The sequence below is a fragment of the Agelaius phoeniceus genome, chromosome 2, assembly GCF_051311805.1.
Source record: "Agelaius phoeniceus isolate bAgePho1 chromosome 2, bAgePho1.hap1, whole genome shotgun sequence".
Classification (NCBI taxonomy): domain Eukaryota; kingdom Metazoa; phylum Chordata; class Aves; order Passeriformes; family Icteridae; genus Agelaius; species Agelaius phoeniceus.
In genome coordinates this window covers 88,305,070-88,331,650 of record NC_135266.1, presented here as the reverse complement: position 1 = coordinate 88,331,650, position 26,581 = coordinate 88,305,070, and the positions used below count along the sequence as shown (strand labels likewise).

The following is a 26,581-nucleotide window of genomic DNA, read 5'->3' as shown; positions in this document are numbered from 1 at the left end:
CCCCGTAGTGGGGAACCCACCCAGGCTCGGTGGCAGCGACCCTGGCGTGAGGGACACAGCAACAGGTGGAGAGGGACCCCTGGAGGAGGTCAGCCTTTCACAGACGGGTCGCTTCTGGGAAACCTGAGCCTCCTCCGGCACGGCACGGCACGGCGCGGCGCGGCACGGCACGGCACGGCACGGCACGGCACGGCACGGCACGGCACGGCACGGCACGGCACGGCACGGCCGCTTTCTGGGACAGGCGGCGGGAGAGCTGAACAGCCGGGCCGGGGATCATCCCCTCACCGCAGCCCTGCTGTGCTTCACCGTGCGGCGGCCACCGAGCGGCAGCAGACAGCCGCGCCCGCAGCGGAGGGAGGCTCCCGCATCCCGCATCCTGCATCCCAGCTCCCTCATCCCGCATCATGCATCTCACATCCCGCCTCCCGCATCCTGCATCCTGCATCTCACATCCCGCCTCCCGCATCCTGCATCCCGCATCCCAGCTCCCGCCCCTGCGGCGCCGCCGGCCCGCGGAGCACGAGCTGTGCCCGCCCGAGTCCCCGCGGGTCCCGAGCGGCTCCGGCGCCATCCTCATCGTCGTCGAGGACCCCACCGTGATGTGCAGTGATTTCGGCCACAACAGGACCTAAATCCAGGGATTTGTGTTTACACAGTTTTGCACCCAAAATAAGAGCTTGAAAACACAGCTTCTGGCCCAGCACGACGTTTCTTGTGCCTTTCCGCCCTTGCCCTTGACTTTCCCTCTTTAGGCTCACAGCTCGCCCCTGTACTTGGGACACGATTTCCTGTTGCTGGCAGCCAACCCCAGGCGCAGCCTCTGTAAATGAACTGGCTGCAAGCTGGCCCAGCTTAATTGCTGCAAAATGCACATCTTCGCCTGCTTGCACAGAGGGAGGGACTAGCATCCTTTCGAGCATGACAAGCCAGACTCCAGCTGTCTTTCAGCAAAGGAAAGACTGAATATGACTCTAGGAATCTTGTACAGGTGTTGTCTTGGCTGTTCTGTTCTGCTGGCAGCTGAGACTCGCTCCTTTTGTGTTTCTTTCGGTATGACACCATTACCAGCTCCTGGCTTTGCCGCAGGCCGCTCAGATTCTCAATGGGTGCATCTTTCTGCTCCCTGTGCTGCAGGCAAGTGACTCATGCCTAGAGTTTCCACTCGACCCATACAATAAAAGTCCCAACTGGGAGAAGTTTCCTGTGCAAATAAGCACTTCAGCCAGAATAGTTTCAGAAAATGTTTAACCTGTAGGGTGTAAACCCTGGGTGGTATGTGGCCTGAGGTCCTGGAGGGCTCATTAGTTTGAGAATCAAGCAGGCTAAATGAAAGGAAGCTGAACTTCCCCTCCTTTAGGATGGTGCTGCTAACATTTCCCAGCAGGACTGCAGCATATGCCAGAATCCAGTCTGCAAAGATTAAGGGCTGCAGTCGCAGTAGGAGAAGGATTTATTTTTCTTCCACTAGCAGTCAAGATCTTCTGGTCTGTCCCTCCTGTGCATGGACTGAATAAACTTTGTAGTATTGTAAATTATACAGCGTTTTCTTACCCTTGCACAGTCAGGATGGAAGTCTGCCTGTCTCTGGCCCATCACTGATCTCCCCTCATGATTTTCCACTTATTTTTGTTCTTTTTCTTATTTGCTTTCACTTCTCCCTGCATTTTTTTCTGTTGATTTTCTTCTCCAGATGGTCTGTCACTTTAAATTCTCATCTCCCTGTATTTTTTTCCTTCCTGACTGTATCTCCTTGTTACATTTCCTTGATTCTGTGTGATGTGCAGCAGTCTGTGGCCAGTAACCAAAGTGAGCTTCATTTGAAGACAAACATAATCTCTGAGAGAGTTGATTTTGAAGCACCAGTTGCTTGCAGCTGCAACTGTAGTTGCCATCACCTGTAAGGATGCAGTCACCATTTATTTTTTCATGGAGAAAGACAGTTCTCATGGTTTTATGCTCCTCCTTCACTGTTGTCCATTTATGTTGTGGGGATGGTTAGATGCTCTCAGCATGCATGTTGCTGGCACCATTAAGGACATCAGTGCTGAGAACTTTCCACCATGTGACAGCCTCTCTGGCATGGTGACAATCTGCCCAATCAAACCAGGCAATGCTGTCAGCCTGGCAGCTTCATCTGCTTTCCAGCTCTGCTTCCTAGATCACAGTTGGATTGCATCAGGTTTCTTTGTGTGCTCAGAGGAGCCAAAATAACAATATTTTTTAATCTCCGACTTTCAGCCATTTCTATGCTCTCCTGTGTGCTGATCCTATATATATATATATTTTTTTTTTTTTTTTTAATTTGTGTCAAAATATGTTGTGTCTTGGAAAGTCTCACAGGTAGTCCTTTGCTGCCTAACAGTAAGGATGACAGGATCCCAGAAAGTTTCTGCGGCTGTAACACAGTGAGATTCATGATTTCATAGCCAGGGGGGCAGGAGGACTTTCCCACTCTAATGTTTGATATCCAAATATTCTCAGTGTGTTGTGCACACTGACCTACTCAGCAGTCCCTTCAGCTATGACAGTACTCATTTCTTATTTAAAACTCAGAGAGTTCCCTTGGGGGACTGTCCTGCCCCAGTGGCAGTAACAGACAGGTGTGGGGCACAGCAGAAGAAAAGGTGTGAGCTGTACTTGCTCCACCACTTGTCTGTATGTTCCACTTGTCTGTATGTTCCACTTGCTCCACTTGTCTGTATGTTTTTGATAAGCCTCAGCCCTCTGATGCAGCTGTCAAAAGGTAAATTCCAGCCAGGTGTGCTTAGTCCCAGCTTCTGTTCTCCTCAGATAGAGACAATCTGATTCTGCAGCCCTTTGAGTTGGTTTCTATCCTGGGGACACAGCACTGTGTGTGGGAATGACAGCTGAGCTGGCCAGGGTGGTTTGGTTTTCATAGGGAAAAGTTGCTTGGACAGAACCAAAAGGTTTCTGTGGAGAGGAGGAGATTAGCTGTCCTGGGTGAGACTTGGGTTCATATCTCCTTTTAAACCCGGCTCTGTGGCACCCCTGCTGCATGCCACAGGCCATCAGCTGTTTTATAGGACAACATAGGATGTGGGGTAGAAGCCAGTGAGAGTGGGAGGGAAGGAGGGACCCTGTTTCTGCTGTGAGTCAGAATAAAAGCATCGCATTAGAGTGAGGCTTTTCAGGAAACAGAACTGCTGATTTATGGCCAGCTGTATTCGAGCTTGGCTGAAGTCAGTCAGGGAAGGTATTTCTGGGAAAATGGAACTTCCCAGATGTGTGATACCTTGTTTCATATCACATTTAGTTTGCTCACATGTCTGGTTGTTTTTTGCCAAAGCCCATCTGTTACTTTGCAGAGCTGCCCTCCAAACTATTTTACTACCTTCTGCAGAACTGACTGGAATAGAATTAAATGTTATAAAAACCTATGGAGGACGCCATTTACCCTGTCCCTCCTGATAACAGAACTGCAAGGGTGGCAACTGGCAGCAGAGCAGCAACAACAAATTGCCAGGGATAGTCCTGCTGCAGTCCTATGAATAATTTGTGCAATGATAAGTGGAGCTATCCTGCTTCAAGACATCTGCAAAGCTATGATGCAAGCCCAAGAACTTGGACTGTTGTTTTGGGATTTGGACTTGAGCCCATTTCACAGCTCACCCTGTTCCTTCTTCTTTAGGTATTGCTACAGAATCCCTGTACAGACAGACTGTTTCTTGAAGTCAAGATAAACTGTCCTGGCTCATGTACCTTTCCAAGGCTAAAGACCAGGACAAACTGGGGCCAGAGAGAAGAAAATGTAGTTTCCTTAGTCCTTGTCTTACAGAAGACTTCACTTGAATCGTGATTTTTTTCCTTGTCTTGTGCTTTTGCCCAAACCCTTTGCCCTCCCATCCTCTGCACAGTCCTTATGCCCTTAGAGAAACTCTTTATCCCTGTGTCTCCTTTCACTTACTACTACCCACTGCTGCAGCCTGGATTTTCCTTTTGGAGATGCACAGATTCAAGACAGGAGATGGCACAGGGTGACTTGGGGACAGAGATCAGAGACAAATTCCACTGCCTAGATACATTGCCTCTTCATTTGTGCTCATGCATTTGTGTCTGAAAAGAAGCCTGCCCTCACTAGGGTCTAACCACAGGGCAGGCAGCAGGGGTTTCCCTAGAGCTGTTGGTGCTGCAGACAGCAGCAAAGGGCTGTCTGTGGGCTGCGAGGAGATGAGGCATTTTCAGGCTGGGGACAGGAGCAGTGGTGGCCTCAGCCCCTGAGACAGGCACTCCACTGCCTGTGCCTGCTGTGGGCTGTGCCAAGGCAACAGCAGGGGCCAAACCTGCCCAGATCTCCCCAGCTCTGAGGCTCAATCTTCCCACTGCTGTGCTGAGGATGTATTCCTCTGTAGCTGTATTCCTCTAGTAATGGAAGAGCCCTGCAAATGGACAAGTAGAGCTGCATGGAGGTGTGTTGTATCCCAGCCTGGCTTTCTTTGCCTGTCTGACTTATGTTCCCTCTGTATGGGAAGAGCTTCCTTGATGAGCTGGAGTAACCAAGGGAAAGTGTCGCTATTTAGGGCGGTCTCTTGGCAGTGAGAAGTTTCTGGATAGCAGAAGGATGATGCAGAAAAGGGAGACCTCCCTTAAAGAGTGAGGGGAAATACTTTACACTATTGAACTGCTCAGATTGACTTTCCCCATCTTTCTTTTTTTCAAACACCAGCTTTCAAAACAGAAGCTATTTCACTGTCTTTCCCCATCATCAAAACCCTTTGAAAGTCATTAGGGAAGTATATTCTTCATAAAACAAGCTTAAAAACAGGATCAGTAATTTTTTTCTGAGGTATTTATTTGCCCTTTGTTTTTTGAGCTCTGAACTGTCCTTCTTGTTCTTTGTCTCACGGGCCTGAGCAAATATTTAATGTCAGATGAGTGGCTGTGACGCAGGTCTGAAGCTAGAGGGGCTGAGATGTAGGAAAAACCTTCAGAATCTGACAGCAAAGGTCAACAACATCCAAAAGGCCACAGAGAGATGTGCTGGGGACTGCTGTAGTTTTTTTATATGCTGATTTTGGTGACAATTGTCTTCCATAAAGCTCCTGGCTTTATGGAAGAATCTCCATCAAAGATTCCCCCATTCCCTATCTGACTCTGTGAGGTGATAAAGCCTCCTTAATAGGATTCACAATAGATATGGGGTCAGAAAGGCCCAGCTGTTGGGGGATCAATATCTAATATGTGCATAGGAAATACTTCCTGATACTATGCAAATTTTCAAAAGAGGAAAATAAATTACAAAAATGCAGCTATGTTTCGATTTCTATTTCATGAAGTAATAAAGATAAAGAACAGCATATTGAAAGTTATAAATTGAACTAAAACATTATGACTCATATGTCCCATGACTGAACTGTCAGAACAAGATGTTTTGTACTTCTGGTTGAGTTACCTACATGCTGATGATCTCACATCGTGTTTTTCATTGTCATATTCAAGTTTTCACTGAAATAACAAATATGACCAGAGTGCCTAAGAGGCAAAAGGACTGAGGGTATATTGATCACTCATCAGTTTTCATTGTTTCTTTGTTGGCTGTCCACAAATCTAATTACCTGATCTGCTTTATTTATAGCCCCATCAGATCCCTGTAACTAATAATGCTTATTATTTGCCCAGCAGACTCCTGAGCCAGACCTCCTTAATGCCAGACCCTTGCAGTGCCGTTGGTCCCTGGTAGGTGCTGTGGATTTGTTGTGGTTCAGGTCACAGGTTTCTGACAGGGCTCTGCTGACTCCTCCCAGCTGAGGTTTTGTGCTAGCACATTTTTGTGCCATGCCTTGCCTGTCAGGAGCTGGTGCTCCAGGTGGTCCTGAGCATGGCTCGTGCTGCACGTTGCAATGATCCACTCCTGTTGCACAGAGCAGATGTCTGGGCAGCTTCCCAGGAAGGCACTGGCTCTTTCTGAGGGCAGCCACCATTCCATGAGGGGAGGGTTAAATGTTATCTCAGCAGTCCAGCGTGTCATTTTCATCCAGTCCTAGGACACTGCAGCAGCAGGAGGAGGCAGTTCCAGCCCCAGGTGTTGGGAACTGAAAGCCCTCAGCATGCAGCTTTTTGTTGCCAGCTCACTTGGAGAATCTTAACCTGTGGCTTGACAATGTGACGTGAAGCTGTCACGGCACAGTGAAAGCAGCCCTTTCCCTAAGATGTAGGAAATCCAGGTCAGCATGTCATGCTGCTGTTGCAGTTCACAGGAGATGATGAAGTCTGAAAGACTGAAAGAGAACCTGGCCTGGGACATGCTATGTTCTTGCATTTCAGGCTGTGTTAATTTTACACCCTTGTGTCATTCACTAATGTTGCTTGCATGATGGAGAAGGTGTGAGTGAGAATCAATCTGAGAAATTATAGCTGTTGCATGTTATATTGTCACCAATATATAATATATTGTCATAATATATTGTCATATATTGTCACATACTATATTGTCATGGGATGAAAGAAACATATCCAACACCAGTTTGATGTGGATAAGCAGGCACTGCTTTATTCAGGCACCAGGAACATGGGGAGCAGCTCCTCTGAAAACATGTCCCACTTCACCAACCAAACCCATCCATTTTATTAACTTCTTCTGCTGAATCATTGGTGCATAAGTTCTTTTGCATACTATGCAGGTTCTTAAATAATAACCTTTGCATTGGTTGGTTCCAACTGTTAATAACTTCATCAATATGCTTAGCCTAAAACAATCATTGGTCATCTCTCCTGAGGTCTACTGATTGGAATCCTTAATTCTAAAATCAAGATGGGAAGTGGAGTGGGTTTCCAAGCACATAACTGGTGAGTATGATGGTTTCCATAGCTTCTTGACTGAAACATAAGGGTCAAGTAATTTCTTGGTGAGGTTTGTAAGGTGACATATTCCAAACACAAGACTCCTGATATTTCTATACCTTATACTTTGCAATTTTCCACTTATAATCATAGTTAACCCTTTAATATTATTTAATCAATTATTTGATCAAAATACTAATAACATTTCTCTCCTTTTAAATTTTTGAAAATTATTTCAATGTTTTAATCTGAATCTTATTCACCACATGCTGGTGGGGGACTTGGAAGTGATTCCTTTGCATCTGGTTGTCTAGCTACTGCTAGGATAACCATCCAATTCCCTGAAGTCTTGTTAATTCGCTTCTTAAAACAATAGTAGATCAACATAATTGCTAGGAAGACTATTAACAAAATTGTGTTAACCAGTGATTTTACCAATGAACTCAGATTCCATCCCAATCCACTAAAAATTTTATCTATCTTATTTTCTTGCACATTTTGTTGAAACTCATGAATATTTTCTTTTACATTTTCTACTAAGTCCAGCTCATGCTCTACATCTTGTGTCACATTTGGAATGTGTATGCAGCAATGATCAATTCTGTCTTAAGCATCCACAAACCCCATGTTCTTAGAACAGGAGTGTATCTAAAGCCATTCTATTTTATAAAGTTATCCTGGAGGTTGCTTGTAGCTGCATGTTTAAATCCATAAATCCTTTCCTGGTCACGTTTGCCAGCCTTTCTGTGTGTCCTGTGAGTTGATATCCATTCTTTATTCCTGTGTATTACTAAAGGAGTCAATAAACACTCTAAGGCCCAACTAACTTTCACTCCAGATGAAGGTTCATTCCATCCCTCATCCGTTTTTGACTTCTCACACGTTCCAACTGCAGGTTTTCTACTGTTCCCCTAAAAGGAGCTTTCTTCCCAATTGGACATAAAGCTGGCATACCTAATGTAATTTGCTTTTCTTTACCATCTCAAGGTAGAGTTGTCCAAGTCCCATCACTCATTGCCCACACTAAATGTCCAAGGCTCCTAACAGTAGCTCTACTGCAACTAAAAAGAAACAGGTTCCCCTCCTATCAGTCAATTGGAGGTTGGTTCTGAGGCCTCAGAGCATCCATGCTTTAAAGCAGCAGTTAAAAAGGAGCAGTCTATATTACCTTATCAACAGGACTACAATTATATATCCCCTCACATTTCCACCACGACACTGGCTTTTCCTTTACTTGATATCAGGTTTTCCTTCCTTGCACAAATGGCCAATTTGCAAAAACTAAGCCCTCCCAAGTAGAACACTAAGGGGCCTTTGCCATATACTGAAATTGAGAAAATATTGTCATAAAGCAAATGGCGTCACAGTATGCCTCCTTTTCTTTTGTCTGATTAGTTTTGCCACGTGCCCATTCCATAAACATTTGGCTTATATTTTTCTTTATTTGTTCATGATAAGAACACTATCCTACTGTCTGAAATCTACCTATTTTTGTGAAAATATAATTTGGAAATTTCTCCCAATCGGCTCTATTCCCTGGAGACTTCCATTGTTTCCTAATTTTCTCTACCTGCTCCTTCTATTGAATTACAGGTTACTGCTCACAATGTGTGGTTTCATTTTTAGTCAAGTGCATGATTAAAATTCCCATGGAATGGACTCACCTCCTGGTCTTGGTGTTGGTAAACAAGCGGTAAGCCGTGATACGTTCTGCAAATTGGCAAACTCCTTGATTAATCCGAACATTAAATTCTCCTCTGGAGTTTTTCTGAGGAAGAGAATTAATTGCTCTATTTCTGTTTGACTTTTAATTCTCATTTGACCTTTCTTCTTGATTTGGGTGGGTGCACTTCTTTCTGAATGACTGAGTTGGCAAATCAAATTCCTTGGTTTCTTTCCAATGCTCAACAACATCCCTGCTTTGAAGTTTGGTATTCCCTACAAACCAGTTCTTGTTTTGAACTTTGTAACACTATGTCATTTGTTCCTTATTTTCAATGGGCTGGCAACAAAAATCACCTTCACTCAACAAACAACGATACTGACTGCCATCCTTCAGGAGGATAAGGTGTGCCACTGTGCCATTTACCTATGCATTTAACTTTAAAAACAATTATTTTCTATCTCTTTTTCCCAGCTCCCTTTCAATTTACCAGGACTGAAGTTTGGAATCTGAGTAAAATGGCACTTCAATTTCAATGGCTCTCCATCTCTTATTGATACTTCTTGCTGTTCAGTTTTTACCTTGCCCTAGGCTTCCACTAATATTACTTTCCAAATTTTTGTCAAATTGATAACTAAAGCCCCACAGAACTGGATTTTCTGCAAAGATTTGCTTTGGCAATATATTATAGAAGTTACATTCTATAATCTGCCAAAATTTTGCACTAACTTTAAAACCACATTCCCCTTCCCAAAAGTTAAAAACGTAGTTTCTATTATTATTATAAATATACAATTATTTATCATCTTCACCTAAATCCAATAGGTATCCCTCTAGAAAATCATATTCCATACCTAAAACAGTAAGTTTTTTTTAATATAAACCCCATGGTGTTAGTCAGTCTTGTCTCTGCTGAATTTAATGTGTGGTTGCTGGTTTTACCTGTGTGTGATAAACCTAATGTTCAATTCCTTCCACTGTGAGTGCAGTGTAGGTTACCAGGAGAACTTGATCTGGTCCCTTCCACTTCCCCTGGACTGGCCCAAAATTCCAGATTCTGATGTACACCATATCTCCTGGTCACAAAGGATGTACAGGCAGCTCTAGTCCTACTGATCTGTTGATAGTGATGTATCTTTTAAACCTTTAGAGAGTTAGTTTCAGTGCTATTAAATATTAATTTCAGCAAAACCTTTGAGATTTGTCTTGTCTTGTTAGTGTGACATGGGAAAGTTTCTGGCCATCCCAAAAAAGTATCTACCAATATCAAAATATACCAGTCTCCATTTTGCCTGGGCAATTCTGCAAAATGAATTTGCCAATAATCTGCATGTAGATTCCTGTGTTTTAATAGCCCTGGAGGTGGCCTGCCTCCTTCCTTGGGATTATTTTACGAAACAAATCACATATTTTTCAACAACTGATCTATTAATTTCTGTCATCTTTGTGCTTACTATATTCCTTTATAAAGTAGTTTCCATATTCTCTTGTAGTTTCCTGATGTTTTAGTTCTGTTATCTTAGCTATCTTATACATTAATTGTGGAGGTACAATTACCTGCCCACACGACTTTACCAGTCATTTGCTGGGATTTTCTGTAGCTTCTTAAGATAGGCCTAATTGGCTGTCCTGATTGCTATAACTTGGTTTTTGTTCCCAGATACCCAACTTTTTGCTTGGTATTAGTGCAAGGGTATATTTTTCAGCAACCCCTTTAACTGTTTTGTCAGTGAATTGATTCCCTGTATTAAATGGGGAGTCTCAACATTCATGAGCTTTACAAAGGCATCACAGCCACTTCTTTAAGCTTTTGCACACTCTGTAGTAGTTGACAAATTTCTACTTTGTATTTAATAGGAGCCCCCTATGCTGGTAACAGTTCCCTTTTTTCCCATGTGGTTTCATGGTGTATTATTCCAAACCGATATTTTAAATCAGTCCATATGTTTATCCTTTTACCTTCAGTGATTTCTAGCACTCACTGTAAGGTCACTAATTCTGCTTTTTGTGCTCCTGTGTTAAAAGGTAAAACCTGACCTTCTATTACCTGAGTCAAGGTTCCTACTGCATAACCAGCTGCCTGTTTTCTGTTTTGTACCATGCTGCTCCTGCTGGAGTGCAGGTCCAGTTCTGGGTCTGGGATGCGATCGCTCTTGAGATCAGGTCTGCCAAAACACACTTGTTGAGTGGTTACCAGTGTTGGGAAAATTAATTCAAGACGCCAGAGGTTTATGTTCAAAAAGGAGACAGAGGAGTCCTGTAACTTTATTTAAATGATGATAGAGACCAGGGAACATTTCCCATGGGGTCTCTCAAACTGCTAGAGGGTGCAGCCTCCTTTTTATCCTAATTTCCTAGACTCATTTCCCTCTCTCTTTCTGCTTTGGCTGAGGTATTTGAGAGGTGCAGTCTTCCCGAATTGCCTAATACAGATCCCCTTCTATTGTGCACCCCACCCTCCCTTCTTTGTCTCTCTGTTCTTTTTTTCTCAGTCCGGGAATTTAGCATGACCTTGAGTGAGCAGCAGTCTGTGTCAATTAGTGGAATTCCTCTGGAATTTATGGTTTCTCCCTTTGCTTCTTTCACCTAGCAGTATCTGGCTTTATCTACAAGCAGGCACACAGTTTGTTTGTAAAAACACCTCCCTCTCATTCCTTTCACTAGGCAGTCATGAGAAAAGGTCTCTGGGCTTCTTCTGAAGCCTGGAGAAACATGGCTGGGTTTAAAGTAGTGGTTACCTTAACATTGTCCTGCTCCAATAGAGCAACCTGGTGTTGCAGCATCTTGCTGACAATATCCAAAGTCCTCCTTTCTGCTCCAAACCAACTGTGCCCATGTGGGGTACATGGCAGCTTTTGTGCTTCTCTGCAGCTACCACCTCTCTCAGGTATCCACCTTTACTTCCATTGTCCAATTGTTTGGACAGGATACTTTCATGACCCAAAGGCTGTCCCAGTACCCCTAGTGCCAGGTGCATCCTTTCCTGCACAAATAACTCAAATGGTTTGGTTTAAGTGTGAGAGTCCCAATGCAGGGGTTGGCATTAAGGTTCTTTTAGGGCTTCAAAACCCTCTGACTCCAGGAGTTTATACCAAGTATTTTTGCTGGAGAACCATGCAGGGGTTTTGTCAGTACTCCATAACTGGCTGTCCATAACTGACAGCATCTGACTGTACCTAAGAAGGTTTGTATTCCTTGGCTCTGGAGTCTGGAAAGTGGCTTCTTTTCAGCTGCTTCCCAAGCTTCTTTTTCTTGCGACATCTCAGAACTAAAATATGTTACTGCTTCTTTGTCTATTTGTGCCATTTTCTTTGACACCCTCCACCCAAATAGTCCCAAGAAATTTAATAGACTTAGAGTAGCATCAAGGCACTGATTGCCTGTAAAAATCTTGACTGCTGGTAAAATATCATCCACGCATTGTAGTAAAGTTCTGCCTAGATTTTCTTTTTGCAGCTTTCCAATTTCTTTTTTCTTTTTTTATCTTTTTTTATTGTGAGCACAATCCACGTCAGCTGCACCTTCCATCTGGTGTTTAGGCTCCCCCACTCAAAAGCAAACAATTTCTAATTATCTGTGTCAGGAGATACTGAAGAAAAAGCCTCCTTAAGATCAAGCATAATAAAACATTTATATTCCCCTTTCAGTGCTGTCAAGAGTGTGTACAGACCAGCTACTGCTAGATAAATATCAGGTACTTATTAGTAATAGCCCTTAAACCTTGCACTAATCTATAACTGGTAATATCACTATGTTATATTCTAATTCACACTCTTTCAATAACCCCTATTCTAAAGATTTTTCAACAAGCTTCTCCAACTTTTTACTTGCCTCCCACTTAAGAGGATATAATTTTTGCTTTACCAGTTTGACTTCAGGTTTGAAAGTAATCCTTACTGGTTTAGCTAATTTTGATCATCCAGGCATCTCAGTTGTCTATACCGATAGGGTTAATTCTCTACCTCCTTTGGGATTTCTTCCAGCTCTTTTTTTATTCCTGTAACATAAAAATCTTTGCCTCAACAGCTTTTGATTCTGGTATTTTTAATTTATATTTCTTCATCATGGAAAATTATTTAAGCATCCAGTTTTCCCAATAAATCTCTTTCCAGCAAGGGCATTGTTGATTCAGGCACATACACAATGGTGTGTCTCCCACTGTTTTCTTAACTTAAATAGTGATGTTTGTAAAAGAAAAGACTGTTCTCTTTCCTCCCTATTGCACCCACAATGCTTACATGTTCCAAACTAAGTTTTTCTCTACACATGATTAATACCAAATAAGTTGCTCCTATACCGATTAAAATTAACTTTTTCATTCCCCAACAGGGAACATAACTGGTGAGCATGATGGTCTCCATAGCTTCTTGACTGAAATATATAGGTCCAGTAACTTCTTGGTAAAGTTTGAAAGTGTACATATTCGAAACATAGACTAGTGATATTTCTATAACTTATACTTCGCGACTTTCTAATTATGATCATAGCTAACCCTTCAATATTACTTAATTGATTATTTGATCAAAATATTCATAACAATGTGAATGTGTGTCTGTCCACAAAGAACTTGCAGGGGTCAGAGACAAAAGCCATATGGTTTGTAGAGCTAGAGGTGATGAATGGGAAATGGCTTCTGGAGAAGAGATACAGGCATGGCTTAGTGTCAGCCGATCACACACTGTGCAGATCTTTGGAGAAAGCTGTTGACAGGCACATTGTGGGCAACAGAGCTTTTGCAGTTTAGGAAAGTACTTATTCCATGTCTTGACTTCCTCCTGTGTCATGGAGTTCATCACTCTTGCTGTCAGAGCACAGTCACTGGAATGGGTCATATAAACAAACTAATTTTGCACATTATCCTGCAGGAAGATTTCCCATCAAATCTCTGCTGAGCCCACTCAGGCTGAGTGTCACCACCTTATCTTAAATGTGTAAGACACCTCAATCTACAAGCTGCAAAGAAGCCCATTCCTTACTAATACAAGTTTTTCATTCCAAGTTAGGTGAGTTTATCACAACCTTGAAATTCATTAATTTCCACCATGAACTTCCATTTGTGTTCTGCTTGTTATGATAGAAGTGCATTCCTAGCAGACCTTATCTGGCAGTATTTATGATCCTTTCCAGCTTTCAGAAGGTTCCCACAGATACTTACAATACATTTACAAACAGACATGTCAAAAGGAAGACAATGGCTTTACTGTGCATGTCTTTACTTCCTCTTCCAAGCCACACAAGATTTCCCATGGGGTTAGGGTGGCATACATTGCTTAGCCAACAGCCCACAGTGCTCCCTTTGTCCTTTCCAACTGGAGACAGGCGCTTTCTGAGGCAGCCAGCACTCAATCCAAGAGGGTTAGACATGCTGCTATCAACATCTGGCAGCAGCTTCAGCATCAGTCCTGTAATCCTTGAGCTCCTTGTCCCTCCAAAGAGACAGCGCTCAGCAATTTTCTTCAGGTATTCCATAAAAAGACAAATGGAAGCTGTAATCCACATTCTGTCAACTCGTGCCATTTTGGGATATCCCAGGTAATGGGAAATCCCAAAATGTAGTGGGAAAAAGCCCCAAGGCCAGTTCCTGGAGGGACAAATAGCTCTGTAGCTGTTGTAGTCCAGGGCTGGCTCTGTGCATCCTGGCAGTGCCGAGTCTGAGGTAGCCTGCTCTCCTGGAGTGCTGGTGGCACGCAGAGTGTGCCATCGCTCGCCTCGGCACAGAGCTGCCTCCTCCATGGTCCCTGAGGAGGCACCTGGGTCCTGCCACCTGCTCCCCTGGGCTCCTCATCTGGGGAACGTACCTGCAGAGCCTCTGCAGCACTCTCTAGGCATAGCTAGTCCTTCTTAGATTAGGCTTCGTGTCCCATGAAAGTATTTGTAATGTTTCCAGACCTGATCAGGCAGCGCTGTGCCCCAGCCAGGCTCAGCACGGAGCCAGCCGAGCTCCCTGCACCCACAGTGCAGTTAATCCATGAGCAGAATGCTGCTGAGTGGCTGGTAACTGCAGCTACTCCTGGGTGTCTTCCTAGGATTGTGAGGTTTGCCTTGGAAATGTTTTTGAAAGGGGGCTGGCACTGTTGCTGAGCTGCGCTGTGCTCTTCCAGCATAGTGGTTAGGTGAACAGCACCTAACCACCAAGTGCCTGTGTGGGACTTGGGAGCTACTATCTTTCCTAAATATTTCCACCAAAAATTCCTATAACAACACTCAAAAAGACCATAAAGAAAGGCAGTGGGAGGTTTTTTTTTACAAATCTCAAAATAAATGGATTTTGCCCCTTTGCACTCTTATCCATATACTCATCAGCATCATAGAATACTCTGAGTATTGGAGGGGACCCACAAGGATCAAATCTAAGTCCAATTTCAAGATGTGTGCATCTTAGTAGCCTGGCCAGGATCACTTATGTGCAAGAGAGATGGTGCAGGATACATACTGGTTCTCAGTGTTAGGAAAATTAATCCACAAACATCAGAGGTTTATGTCCAAAAAGGAGACAGAAGAGTCCTTTTGCTTTATTTGAATAGAGGAAGAGGCCATGGGGCCTTCCCCTGGGGTCTCTCAAATTTTTGGAGGACATAGCTTCCCTTTTTATCCTAATTTCCTGGGCACATTTCCCTTCTCTCTTTCCTCGTTGGCTGAGGTACCGAAGATTTCCCTCTAATGTATAACCCTCCTGTTATAAGTAATAAGCGATAAAGCCAAATCAATAATCAATAAAAAAGGTTTTTATTTCACAACTGAGATTTGGTCTCCGATAGCCACTCTCAAAGGGACAGCGTCAAGCCCGGGATCGGCGCTGGGTGAACACAGATCCGACCTCTACTGCTTCGGATCTCCTCTGTTCACAAATGCTGTCTCTGCCGGGCTGGTTTTATACGGTTTTTTCCGCCTGGGGCAGAGTTTCTCCTATTCTTCTCCTTGCTTCACATATTCATGTCGTGTTTCCTTTTCTCTGTGCTGGGCTGGGCTAAACCGTTTCTGGGAAGTGATGAATGATGATTGTCGAGTTAGGGGAACCTGGCATTGGGATGCACACCCTTGATGAATCTGACTATCCTGATCATGCTTGGGTGTCTCTGGAGTGTCCTGGGAAAGGGCCCATCTCCACAGAGCCACGTCTTTTCCTTTGCTAATTAAGTTTTTCCTCTTTGCTGCCCGTCTGTGATTTCACAATTTGTGAAGCAATCTCTTTCCCCTCGAGGTTTTAAATCTTTAAGATTTTTTCGTACAAGCACAACTTATTTCATGTATATTTTACACAGGCACAAATTATTCCATAACATATATCACACTCCCTTTTAATTTTTAATTGATATGGAATTTAGGGGTTTTTCTTCCCCATCGTTTCTTTAATCTTTCAATATCTAATTTCATTTATCAGACAACCTAAAGTTTATTTGTAAAAGCAAGTATCTTTTTCCATTCATCAATCAGCAGAATCCTTCCCACCGTTTCTTTTATCTCCCAGTGCTAGTTTTATCTACCAGCAGACCCACAGCTTGTTTGTAAAGACAAATCCGCTATTCCTCTCATCAGTAAGCAAAGCCTGACAAGACATGAGTTAACCAACAGCTGTTTTAATAAAATATAATAGAAATAGGAATGTAGACAACAAATAAATTTAAGACTCCTTCAGATGCTGGGCACGCCATGTTCAGGCAGCATTGTTCAAGACCGGAGGGGGAACCCTGTTGGTTTGGTAGGGAGGGGTGATGAAGCTTTGCTGACACTTCGTGAGCGAAGTCTCTCCTGAGTGGTATTGGTGAGCACAAAGTTGTGACAGCATGGAAAGATCTGGCAGCACACAAGGCAGGAGCACCATGCTTTCCACTGAGCTGAGCTTCAGGTGTTTCAGGGAAGGTCTGTGTGCCACACAGAACAGCTGCGGCCCTGCGAGGGGTGTCCTACACGGAAGAATAAATTACGTTTTCCTGCCAAGGAATCATTATCATCCATTTGAAACTTAGAATCAGGCTTCAAAGACATGGTTGAAAAATTAAATTTTTTAACTGGAAGCTCCTCAGGCCCCCCGCAGCCCAGCTAAGGAAAGGAGGAAAGGAGGCGGGAGCCCTGCTGGGGGCAGGCATGTTTGGATACGTCATTCCGAGGCACCAGCCGAGGTCCGGCAAAGTTCTCCGGTCTCCTCTTTCACCCCCGACCTGTGCCAGCGGAGCCGGGCGTGTGCCTTGTGCTTGGGCGTCTGCAGGGACTGCAGGGAGGAGAGCACCGCCAGAGCCCACCGCGAAGGAGAAGCCATGTACCGGAGAAAGATGAGAGGGTAAAAGAAATAAAAAAAAAAAAAAAAAAGAAAGAAAGAAAGCAAGCAGTCCAGCTTCAGCTCTGTGTTGTTGCTGCTGCTGCGACCCGAGGGCGTCCCTGGCTGTGCAGCCCGGGGAGGGAGGGAGAGCTTTGTGTCCGTGCGGGCTCGGGGACGGGCGGTGCTGGTGGCACTGGGAAAGGGCGAGGGCAGCGCTGGTCCCTGAGCGGGACCTTTGTCCCCTGTGTCACTGCGGTGCACCAGGGGCTGCACTGGGCCCCCAGCCTGCTGGGGAAGCTGCCGGTGGTTTGGAAGCTGTCCCGGGAGCCATAAAGCATTGAGGATCAGTAGGCACTGCGAAAAGCCCCGGGAAGATGGGGGTGTAGGGCAGGGCTGGGGCGGGAACTGGCCTGCCTCGACGCCGGGCTGCCAGAGACGATGAAAATGCATCGTCCTTGCTCGGCAGCTTCGAGGTCTTGAGACAGCTGTTATCACCCAAAATGAAGTGTCTCAGACCATCTTCTGTTCCAGGGAGAGGGAAGTTTTAATGCAAGTAAGAAAAGAAGTGAAATGAATTGTTATAAATGAGAAGCTTGACTAGGCCAATATTCAAGCAGCAATCAATTTATTAATTAATATGGTAAAGTACGAGCAATACAGCGCTGGGTACAGTGGGGGAAGTTTTCCCTCCAACTGCACACCGATAGTTGAGGCTTACAGGTATTTATAGGGGTACTCATAAGCTTTCTCAGCAGTTTTTATTCCAATTTTTATTCATCAGCAGTTTCTATGCCAAATTTTTACATCACAATTCTATACACTATTGTGATTTAGTTTCTCTCAAGATGTATCCCAGAAAGGAGTATCCCCAGATGGTGGGGGTCCAGTTTCCGAAAGAAAAACGAATCCCAGCTGGTGAAGTCCAGCTCCCCAGATGTGGGTCCACCTTTCGATTGCAAGGACTATAAATCTCATAACAGTGATGTCCAGCTTCCCTTGGTCCAAACTATTAATCCTTGAGTTGGTGTTCATCTTCCTTTCTCAAGCTCCTTTTCTCTGTTTTCTTAAGGTGTGAGATAAGCTTGTTTCCTTTATATATATTCCAAAGCTATAGTTTCAAGGATACAAGCAATATTCTATAATTATACTTCAAAAGGTTATTATTGCAAAACTCTTTAAGGCTTAGCTACAAGCAAAGAGCAACATCCTTAACGCTTTAATTCAAATGCTCCCAAATCAACTAAGGTTAATTGTGAACAAAGGATAGGTTCAAAGGCCTTTTTCCATGCTTTACTTTCCTCAGTTATTCTTAGAATTCGTCTTTATAACTGCCCCATGGTTGGTTTCCACGCATATTACAATCACAAATACACACATTGCCTGTATGTACCTGACACAAAACACAGCTTTGTATTTCACAGAATGCACTTAGTAAAGAAGTGCCTTGGTTGTGCAAAGCATTAGCAAGGGACAAAAAAACGTGGATTAAAGAAGTTTTGGCAAATTTATGCTCATGTATTTCTAGACATTATCATTATTACTGTTATTATCTTTCAATGAGAACAGTTTTAAATAGTTTCTAATAAAAAGTGTTAGAGGAAGGAAGGAAAATTATTAAATATCTATGATGATACAGTTTATTACACAGTTTTTGTAAGATATTCGTATTAGGAGCTGTTTTGTGAATTTTAAAATAATCTAATTGCATTCCTGTGCAAGTTATGGATGGTGGGACCATACAATAGGAAATATAGAATTACCACATTTTAAAATGCATTTTGTAATTAGTCAATACATCTTCAAGGTTTAGTGTATGTTTACATAGCAGCTGCATATTAATAAATAAGAAAATAAAACCTAGGAGATAGTTACGTTGGCTGTCATCCCTCTGTCATTTTCTGCCCTAATTCCTCTAAACATTTTGGGGTACAGTCCATTTTTCATATTATTAGTCATACTTTACAGTGCATTTCTCTGCAGCTCTCAAATTCTGAAAGGATTACAAATTCACCTCTATGAGACTGATGGACTTGATTTAGAAAGAAAAATTATGTTTTCTACTTTATATCTTTAATTATTTGCTAACTATGAATTTTGTCTCATATTTGTATCAATAGCTGTTATGTGACTGATTTTTTTTCAGTTAAGCTCTATGTGTATTCATGTACCATGCATGACAATGCTGAACACTTGGTGATAACCGCAAACACTTTAAAAGAGAGTTTAGGTGATTGCATGAATTTGGGCAGTAATTTTATATCTGTAAACTCACAATTTGAGTATTCTCTTATCTGACTTGGGGAGAAAAATGAACACTGCCTTTCTGTATATATTCTATACTATGTGAGTGTTTTATCACAGTTTTAAAATTTCTCATTTGTCCTTCTGGTAGTGTTGTTTAAATTTTCATTAACCTACATTTTAAAAATAGCAAGTAATAGATGTAGCAAATATTAATAAGAATGCAGACTTTTGGTCATATTTTATTAAGCTGATTACACCATAAATTTCACTCAGCTCAACACATCCCTAAGGTGTCTGTATCTTGAAGATTAGTGTATTTCAAGATTGTTCTAAAGAAATAGCTTTATCTCCCTGAACACAGGACACCCGTTGCAATAGCTTGTCCAGAGTGTGCAGTATTTTATGGTCAAGACACAGGCAAAAGGCTGCTTAAAACATATTTAAGTAAGACTTGGAAGTTTTAAATTATGTGTTATAATCAGATGGGAACATCTACAGGTACCTTTGAACGAATTAAATCTCTGTAATCTGTTGTGACATTGCTTTCCAAAACCTTAGAGGTATCTTCTGTAAAAATTAGATTAACTGAACTTGGCTTGAATATTGGGAGTTTAATGAATTTTCTTTGGTGAACTTCAACCAGTCACATATTTTATATATTTATTGTGAACATATGATATAATTATATTATGTATATGTTCCCTAAAAATTGAGTTTTACAGAAATTTAAGCTAATATACATTAACTTCCAAATAACATAATGTAAATAGAAAAAGTGCATCTCTTTAAACACCTTAAATGAGAAAGCATAAAATTTGAGTCTGTGCTTCAGTTTGTCTCTCTTAGTGTTTTTCTTAACAACCTACTAAAGGAATTAGGTATAGTAAAATAGTTATTCCTGTACCATAATTAAATATTTGGTTATATTTACATTTACATTTACATAAATTCAATAGAAAGTCTGATAAATAAATCTGCATGTGTGGTTTCTTTGGTTGATATAAATGGAGTTTATGTGGAGAAGATCAAGAGAGACACATCCCGTGGTTTATAAACTGGTTCATGTGCATATGTATTTTAATGTGCAGGAGGCTGGGATGAGGAAGGAGACAGGGTAAGAAGACAAAGCCTTCTGACTGACTCAGATAAATGAGATACTTTTTTGCATAGGTGATAAGTCCTGCAGATAGAGAATATGTGACAATTACTTTTTCTGCAAGATTTCATTTGTCCGTGGCTCAGACTGGGGGGTTTTGCAACTTTTTTGTTTGTCGGTTTGGTTGGGGTTTTGGTTTGTTTGTGGGTTTTTGTTACTAATGAGTACTAATCTATAAATCAATTTACAGGCTTATTGCTTCTCTGTTTGGAATCTGATCAGTTGTCTACTAGATTTACTCTGAATTATTCTAATGTGGAAAAACATATACCTGAGGTGCATTCTCATATAAATCTCTATATTAGGCGATTGTACAAAGGCTACATAGTGCCTCTGGAGGCTCCATTATTTATGCATTATGGATAATTACTGAGTGTAAAAGATATATTCAAGACTACTGGCAGTCTTTGTATAGGTCCTTAACAGTATATAGAAGTCGTTTCTGAACTCAGAAAATATCCGTCCTGGGAGTTGCATCTTTTTGCATAGAGCACTTATTTCCTCTTCTCTCAAGCAGGATGGTGCTGACTGTGCTAAACCTTATGAAAGTTTAGCAACAAGAGCAAGTTTAACAAGCAGCAAGAGAATCCAATAACGAAAAATATAAAATATTCAGCTTCATAGTGTATCAGTGCATTTATTTTCTTTCTTTTTTTTTTTGTATTAGTTTTTACAAAATTCACAACAGCTCCCTACATTGAAAAGAGCTACATAGGAGCCTTGTAAAAATGTCTGACACACAAAAAATATAGAGAGCTTTTAGAAATACTCCCACTGATGGGGAAGAGGACAGGCATCGGGAGGGGGAAGGCAGTGAAAGTTCTGCATGCAGCTGTGGAGGACGGGAGGATTAACAGTTCAGGGTTTGGTTCCTTTAGTTCCTTTACCCTGCTGGGTGCTTGTCTCTCCGTTTTCCTTGCGTTGCTGTCTTGTGCTTTGCCCTTCTCAGTTCTCCTCTGATTTCCTCCACCCTCCCCCTTTTTAATGGAGTACTACTGAAAGCAAAGCTGTTACCACTGATTCCTTAAATTTTCTCTTCTGTTTCAGCATGTATATCTCTAAGAGGGCATTAAGAAAACACTTTGATCCCCGGGAGTTTCCACAGGAGACATACCTACTGTGCGAGCTGAAGTGGCGTGGGGGTATCAGGTCTTGGAAGCACTGGGTCAGAAATGACGATTACAACAATTACCATGCAGAACAGTACTTTCTGGAGGAAATCTTTGAGCCAAGAAGCTACAATATCTGTGACATGACCTGGTACCTGTCCTATAGCCCCTGCTGGGAGTGCTGCGATGTAATTCGGGATTTCCTGGAGGATCAGCCCAATGTGAAGATCGACATATACGTGGCACGGCTCTACTACGTAAACTGTCCAAGGAACTGCATGGCCCTCAGGGAACTTAAGAGCTTGCGGGAAGTGAGCATTAAAGCCATGGAAGCCGAAGGCAAGATTTCCCATGCTTTGTGGGACTGGGGAGGGGTGAGCTGGTGAACTTTGTGCATGGGTGAATTGAGTATGCGCTTGCTTCTATGGTGCCCCATGTCTGCTCAGCTTCTTTGGGGGCACAACCATCACCATGCAGTGAATGAGAGTCACATCCCAATAAAAGGGGTTTAAGTAGTGCAGGAGAAGAGAGTCAGGACCCTTAGCAACCAGATCTGTATGAAAATTCTCTTTTGTTTAGAGATACCATCCTTATGTCACTCCTGAGGCAATGAGGGATATGGTCCTTCTCCCTTGTCCTAAATACAGTTGCTGGGATAAGGCTGGCTGAAGAGCTCCTTTGCAGTTAAGGGAGGGAAAAAAAATGCCCAGAGTGTATGGTATTGGTTCCAGATACGGAGTGGACAGCATCCATCAGCTGACCTATCCATGGCCAAGCTGTCTCTGTGATACGGACACAAGGAAGAGCTAAAGAAGTCTTGTTCCCTGAGCTTCTCTGGTATCTGAATAAACTCAGGTTAATTATCTTGCTTCTATTTCTCCAGACTATAATGACTGTTGGAACACCTTTATACAGCGAGGTGTCAATTGTGATTTCTCGCCCAAGAAGTTTCAATCAGAGATACAGAGGAATCGTGTAAAGCTCGAAGATATCCTTCAGGTCAGTACACTCTGAGAGATAGAGGGGATCACATGAAATGATCTGCACTCTGGGGCAACTGAGCTGTAAAGAGCAGGAAAGAAGCCCTTGTTCACATGTAGCTCTAGTTGGAATGTAGAGTCCAACTAGACTCTTGAGGCTTTTGGCTTTTGAGAAAGGGAATGTACTAAAATCATGGGAACTATCCTGTCTCACTGGGAGAGAAGAACTATGGATATTTTTCCATCATATTGATGCCATCTTGGGTTTTGCCTTTTTTTCTATGCTCTCTGTATTCTTCGCACATAGATTTGGAGGTCTGTAGCCTATTATTGTATTCTAGCTAGTTTTCTCAGTACTTTTCTGTGTCCTTTCCCTAGGTAGGGAGACAAAACAAATTCCAGAGCTCCAAGCCCCAGGGGTACAAGGCCTGTATCCTATCTTGGTTCTTCCTGGGATCTAAGGTTGAGAACAAAGTCTTTGAGACACATTTTCATAAACAAATAAGCTAGTACCAAGGGAGGGCTCCAGAGAAGGAGCTTGACCTGGGGGGCAGTTGCATTACCACTTGTCCTCCTAATTGGGACTTTTTATCAATTATGCTAATTTCCTAAAACCAATCAAAACTATATTCACCCTGTCTGGCAGGGCTTTTGTGGACATTCTCCATAACTGCCCCTGGAGGCCTCCAAATAAAAATCCACTTTTTTATATTACCTCCTATACTAAAATTATCTCAGATTTCATTTTTAGGTGGAAGAAAGCAACAATATTATGAAGGAAAAGCTATGCAGTTTTTCTCCTTTGGGTTCCAGGGTGGGAAATTCCTTGATTTTTACCTGGAACTCCAGTATCACCTCAGAAACCCTCCACCAGATTCCTTTTAAACCTGGATCTGAGCATGGGTTTCAGTTTGCCAAATGGTGCTACTCAGCCCCTTTCTCTCAATGTCTGCCGTGGTCTGACACCCCCCAGTTACTGGGCCCCTGCATACTTCACTAAAGTCCCTTCCAGATTCCATCCAGTAACTTCTGTGACTGGTTGGAAGGGTACAGTTTCTGTGAGGTGAGAAAAGCTGTTCAAAACAGAATGCCTGCACGCTGGGAAAATTCAGTCTTTGCTTCTGTTTTGTGACAGGCCTCCTGAAAGGCAGGAGAGAGAAAGGTGTGTTCAACAAGAGTGCTGAAAGTTTGTGGCCCTGGAGACAAGACACTTTGCTTGCATGAACAGGTCCACGTCCTTGGCTGGGAAGGACTGTATTTTTTAAAAAATCCAGCAAAACTAATATAAGTGCTTCAGCATTTTGATTTCAATGCATTAGAATTTTCTGACAAATGCTATTTTTAGTGAATGAGAGTGAAAGAAATCTGTGGCTTTGTGGGTCATTGGTTGTTTGGGAAATCCATTTTATATGGCATATGTGGAAAAGTAACATCTTGGGCTACTACAACTAATAGCCTGCTTCTGCCATGTCCATTTCAAATCACAGCAGGTTCAAAGTGCAATTGGAGAACGTAAATGTCATACTTCTATTTCCATTTCAGGGTCTTCATTTGTAGAATCAAAGAATCACAGAATATCTCAAGTTGAAAGGGAGCCAAAAGATCATCAAGTCCTTCTCCTCCCATGACTACCTAAAACTAAACAACATGACTAAAATCTTCATCCATGTTATAAACTGTTATGTAGTAGTTGGTTTTCACTAGAATTTGTTTGGTTTAATTATAAAATTGTAATTGTTTTTAGATAATTAGTGTAAGTCTCAAATTGCTTTTAAGTGTGGTAAAATTTATAACTGCTTGTGGGCAACGTAAAAGGGGAAATAAGGCCTTTAATGTAAAAGGCTTTTAAAAGATGGAAGTGGGCTTGCAAAAGGTGTCTTTTAAGATATGATTATTATTGCAAAATGTATATCCAAGATAGCATAAGTGAAGAGCAGAAGACCATAAAGGAAGAGTTCCAAGCTTAAAATGGCATCAGAAGAGCACCCTATACTGCCGACATCTGCAACTATTGAATTGTGCAAACGCTGCAAAAATCTGAAGCAAGATTGTAGGCAACCAGCCCAAAATAAATCTGCAAAATCTTCTGAGGAGGTAACACAACTGTAACAGTATAAAAGACTGCAGACAGAAGAGGTGGGTGTGCCTGGCTGTGGCCGTGCACCCAGCGTATGCTGTAAGTTTTGCTTCGTCATTATCCCCTACTATCATTTACTAAAACTCTTAAAAATTTAAGAGGAGTGGGCTTTATTTCTGATATCAGTGAAGAATCTTTTCCTAATGTCTAGGCTGAACATCCACTAATGCAGTTTCATTGCATTTACGCCAGTCCTATCACTGATCCGTGGTCTCAGGATTACATAAATTTCAGGATTACCTGGTCCCAAGTGGAGAATGCAGCACTTGCTCTTGTAATATTTCATACAATTGGTGACTGCTCAGCTCTTCAGTATCCAGATCTCTCTGCAGGGCCTCTTTACCCTCAAGGGAATCCACAGATCCTCCTAGTTTAGTTCATTGGCAAGATTACTTAATTTTGCTTCCTACATTTGATTCCCCCATTCAGATGATTTATAAGAACGTTGAAGATCATTGTCTGTAAAAATGAGCCCCAGGGAGCCCCAGTGGTGGCAAGTCACCAGCCTGATGTAATCTCTGGCTGTAACTTTTTGAGCTATCAGCCAGCTGCTCACCCAGAGCCCTATGGACTTATCTTGCTGTGTGCTGGACATTTTATCCTGGAGGTGCAGTGCTGAGGCCTGAACCAGGATCCTTGAGCCTCACTAACAAAGTGCTATTAGCCATATGATATCATTTTTTTGGTGAAACATGTATTCACCTTTCTGTATTTAGAATATGGACAAGGCCAGGTCTGTTTTGGACTACCTCTATTTTTTCTATCTTTCCTTCTTCCTTTCTCCCTCTGCTTAAAAGTTCAAGTCACTGCTGCCACAGGCTGCCCAGAGATGGCTGTTGCCACATGTTGTTCAGAAAGGTTAAATCTGCAGAAATCCAGGCTGTTCAGAAAGGTTTGAATTGTTGCTGCTACAGACTGTTCAACTGATCATATGGTTTTAATTGCTGCAGCCTATAAATAAAACTTTCTAATTGATTGCTTGGTGTTGTTTTGCCTTAATTTAGCCCAAGGCTATTCCAAATGTTGGCTACTTCAGAGGAGGTGGTCCAGACATCCCTCTCAGGACCTGATAATTGTCTCTCAGAATAACCTTCTCCATAGCTTTACCAGGCACTGAAGTGAGACTGACAGGGTGTAGTCACCAGGGTCTTCCTTCTTACCATTCTTGAAACATTGGAACAGCACTGTCATCTTCCACTTGGCCTGGAACCTTTCCAGACTCCCAAGACTATTGAAAAACAATGCAAGGTCCTGCAATGATATTGGTCAGCTCCTTCAGTGCCTTGGCATGAATCCTGTCAGGCCCCGTAGATTTGTGCTCATCCATCTGGGGCAGCCACGCTTGAACCAGTTCAAAGTTGTCTCTGGGCTTATCATCCCCTCAGCTGTGGTCTTCTGTGTTGGGGTCCCAGGGCCCATCATCTGGCTAGAGATGGGCAGGATGCCAAAAGGAGCGTCTCTGGAGACCTGCTGTCCTCTCAGATAGCCTTGTTTCCTACCTCATGATTCAAGAGGAACAGAAGTGAACTTAAAACCACAGAAGATGCCCCATCAGGGCAGAAAGCACAGTGCAGACACTGTATCTAGCAGTGACAGAGGGGCTGTTTTTCACAGAGAGCAGGCAATCCTGGCCACCAGCTGTGATTTGTCATTATCTGTCCCACTACCTCAATACCCACAACGACTGCATTTGGGAACCCTGCGTCTCACATTTAGTGTCCATATATAGACCTAGTTTCATCCTGTCCTGCCATCTGCATCCACAGTTTACTGGAGCAGAACATTCCAAAATCTTATAGTTAGCCATGTAAATAAGCACTTGTTTTAAACTGATTACCTAATCACAGTAAGAGTCATTTCTTGCTGTAATAATGTCTCATCATGAATCACTGAAACACTAGTCTACATTAGAAAGACTGTGCTAACCTAGAGGATTTCCCACTGTTTCAGTGGGAGCTCTGACATGTAACCAAGAGCAGCACTTGATTTTAAAATGCAGCTTCAAAAATCCACAGATGCTCTGTTCAACAGAAGCAAATCCCCCATACACCAAGAGGTGTGACTGTGGAATGATAATTACAGTACCCATGGTTATAGCATTTCAGCATCTCCACTCAGATAGCTAAAAGAAGTAAGTAATTATTTTTATTTACAAGTCCATCCTGGAACTGGGTCAGTAGATGTATCCACTGGAAGGAAACTCCTTGTGCTTTTAAGATGTTTTTAAAGAGGCA

General features: G+C 42.6%; 1 protein-coding gene across 1 annotated transcript; it reads left to right on the top strand.

Annotated features, from left to right (window-relative positions):
* Positions 1–407: 407 nt before the first annotated feature.
* LOC129117176 (C->U-editing enzyme APOBEC-1-like) lies at positions 408–25,322 on the top strand. The gene is made up of 5 exons (XM_054627718.2): positions 408–599; positions 16,573–16,742; positions 21,169–21,569; positions 22,114–22,229; positions 23,753–25,322. The coding sequence occupies exons 1-5, from the start codon at positions 408–410 to the stop codon at positions 23,765–23,767; spliced, it is 894 nt and encodes a 297-aa protein (XP_054483693.2). The 3' UTR covers positions 23,768–25,322.
* Positions 25,323–26,581: the final 1,259 nt, after the last annotated feature.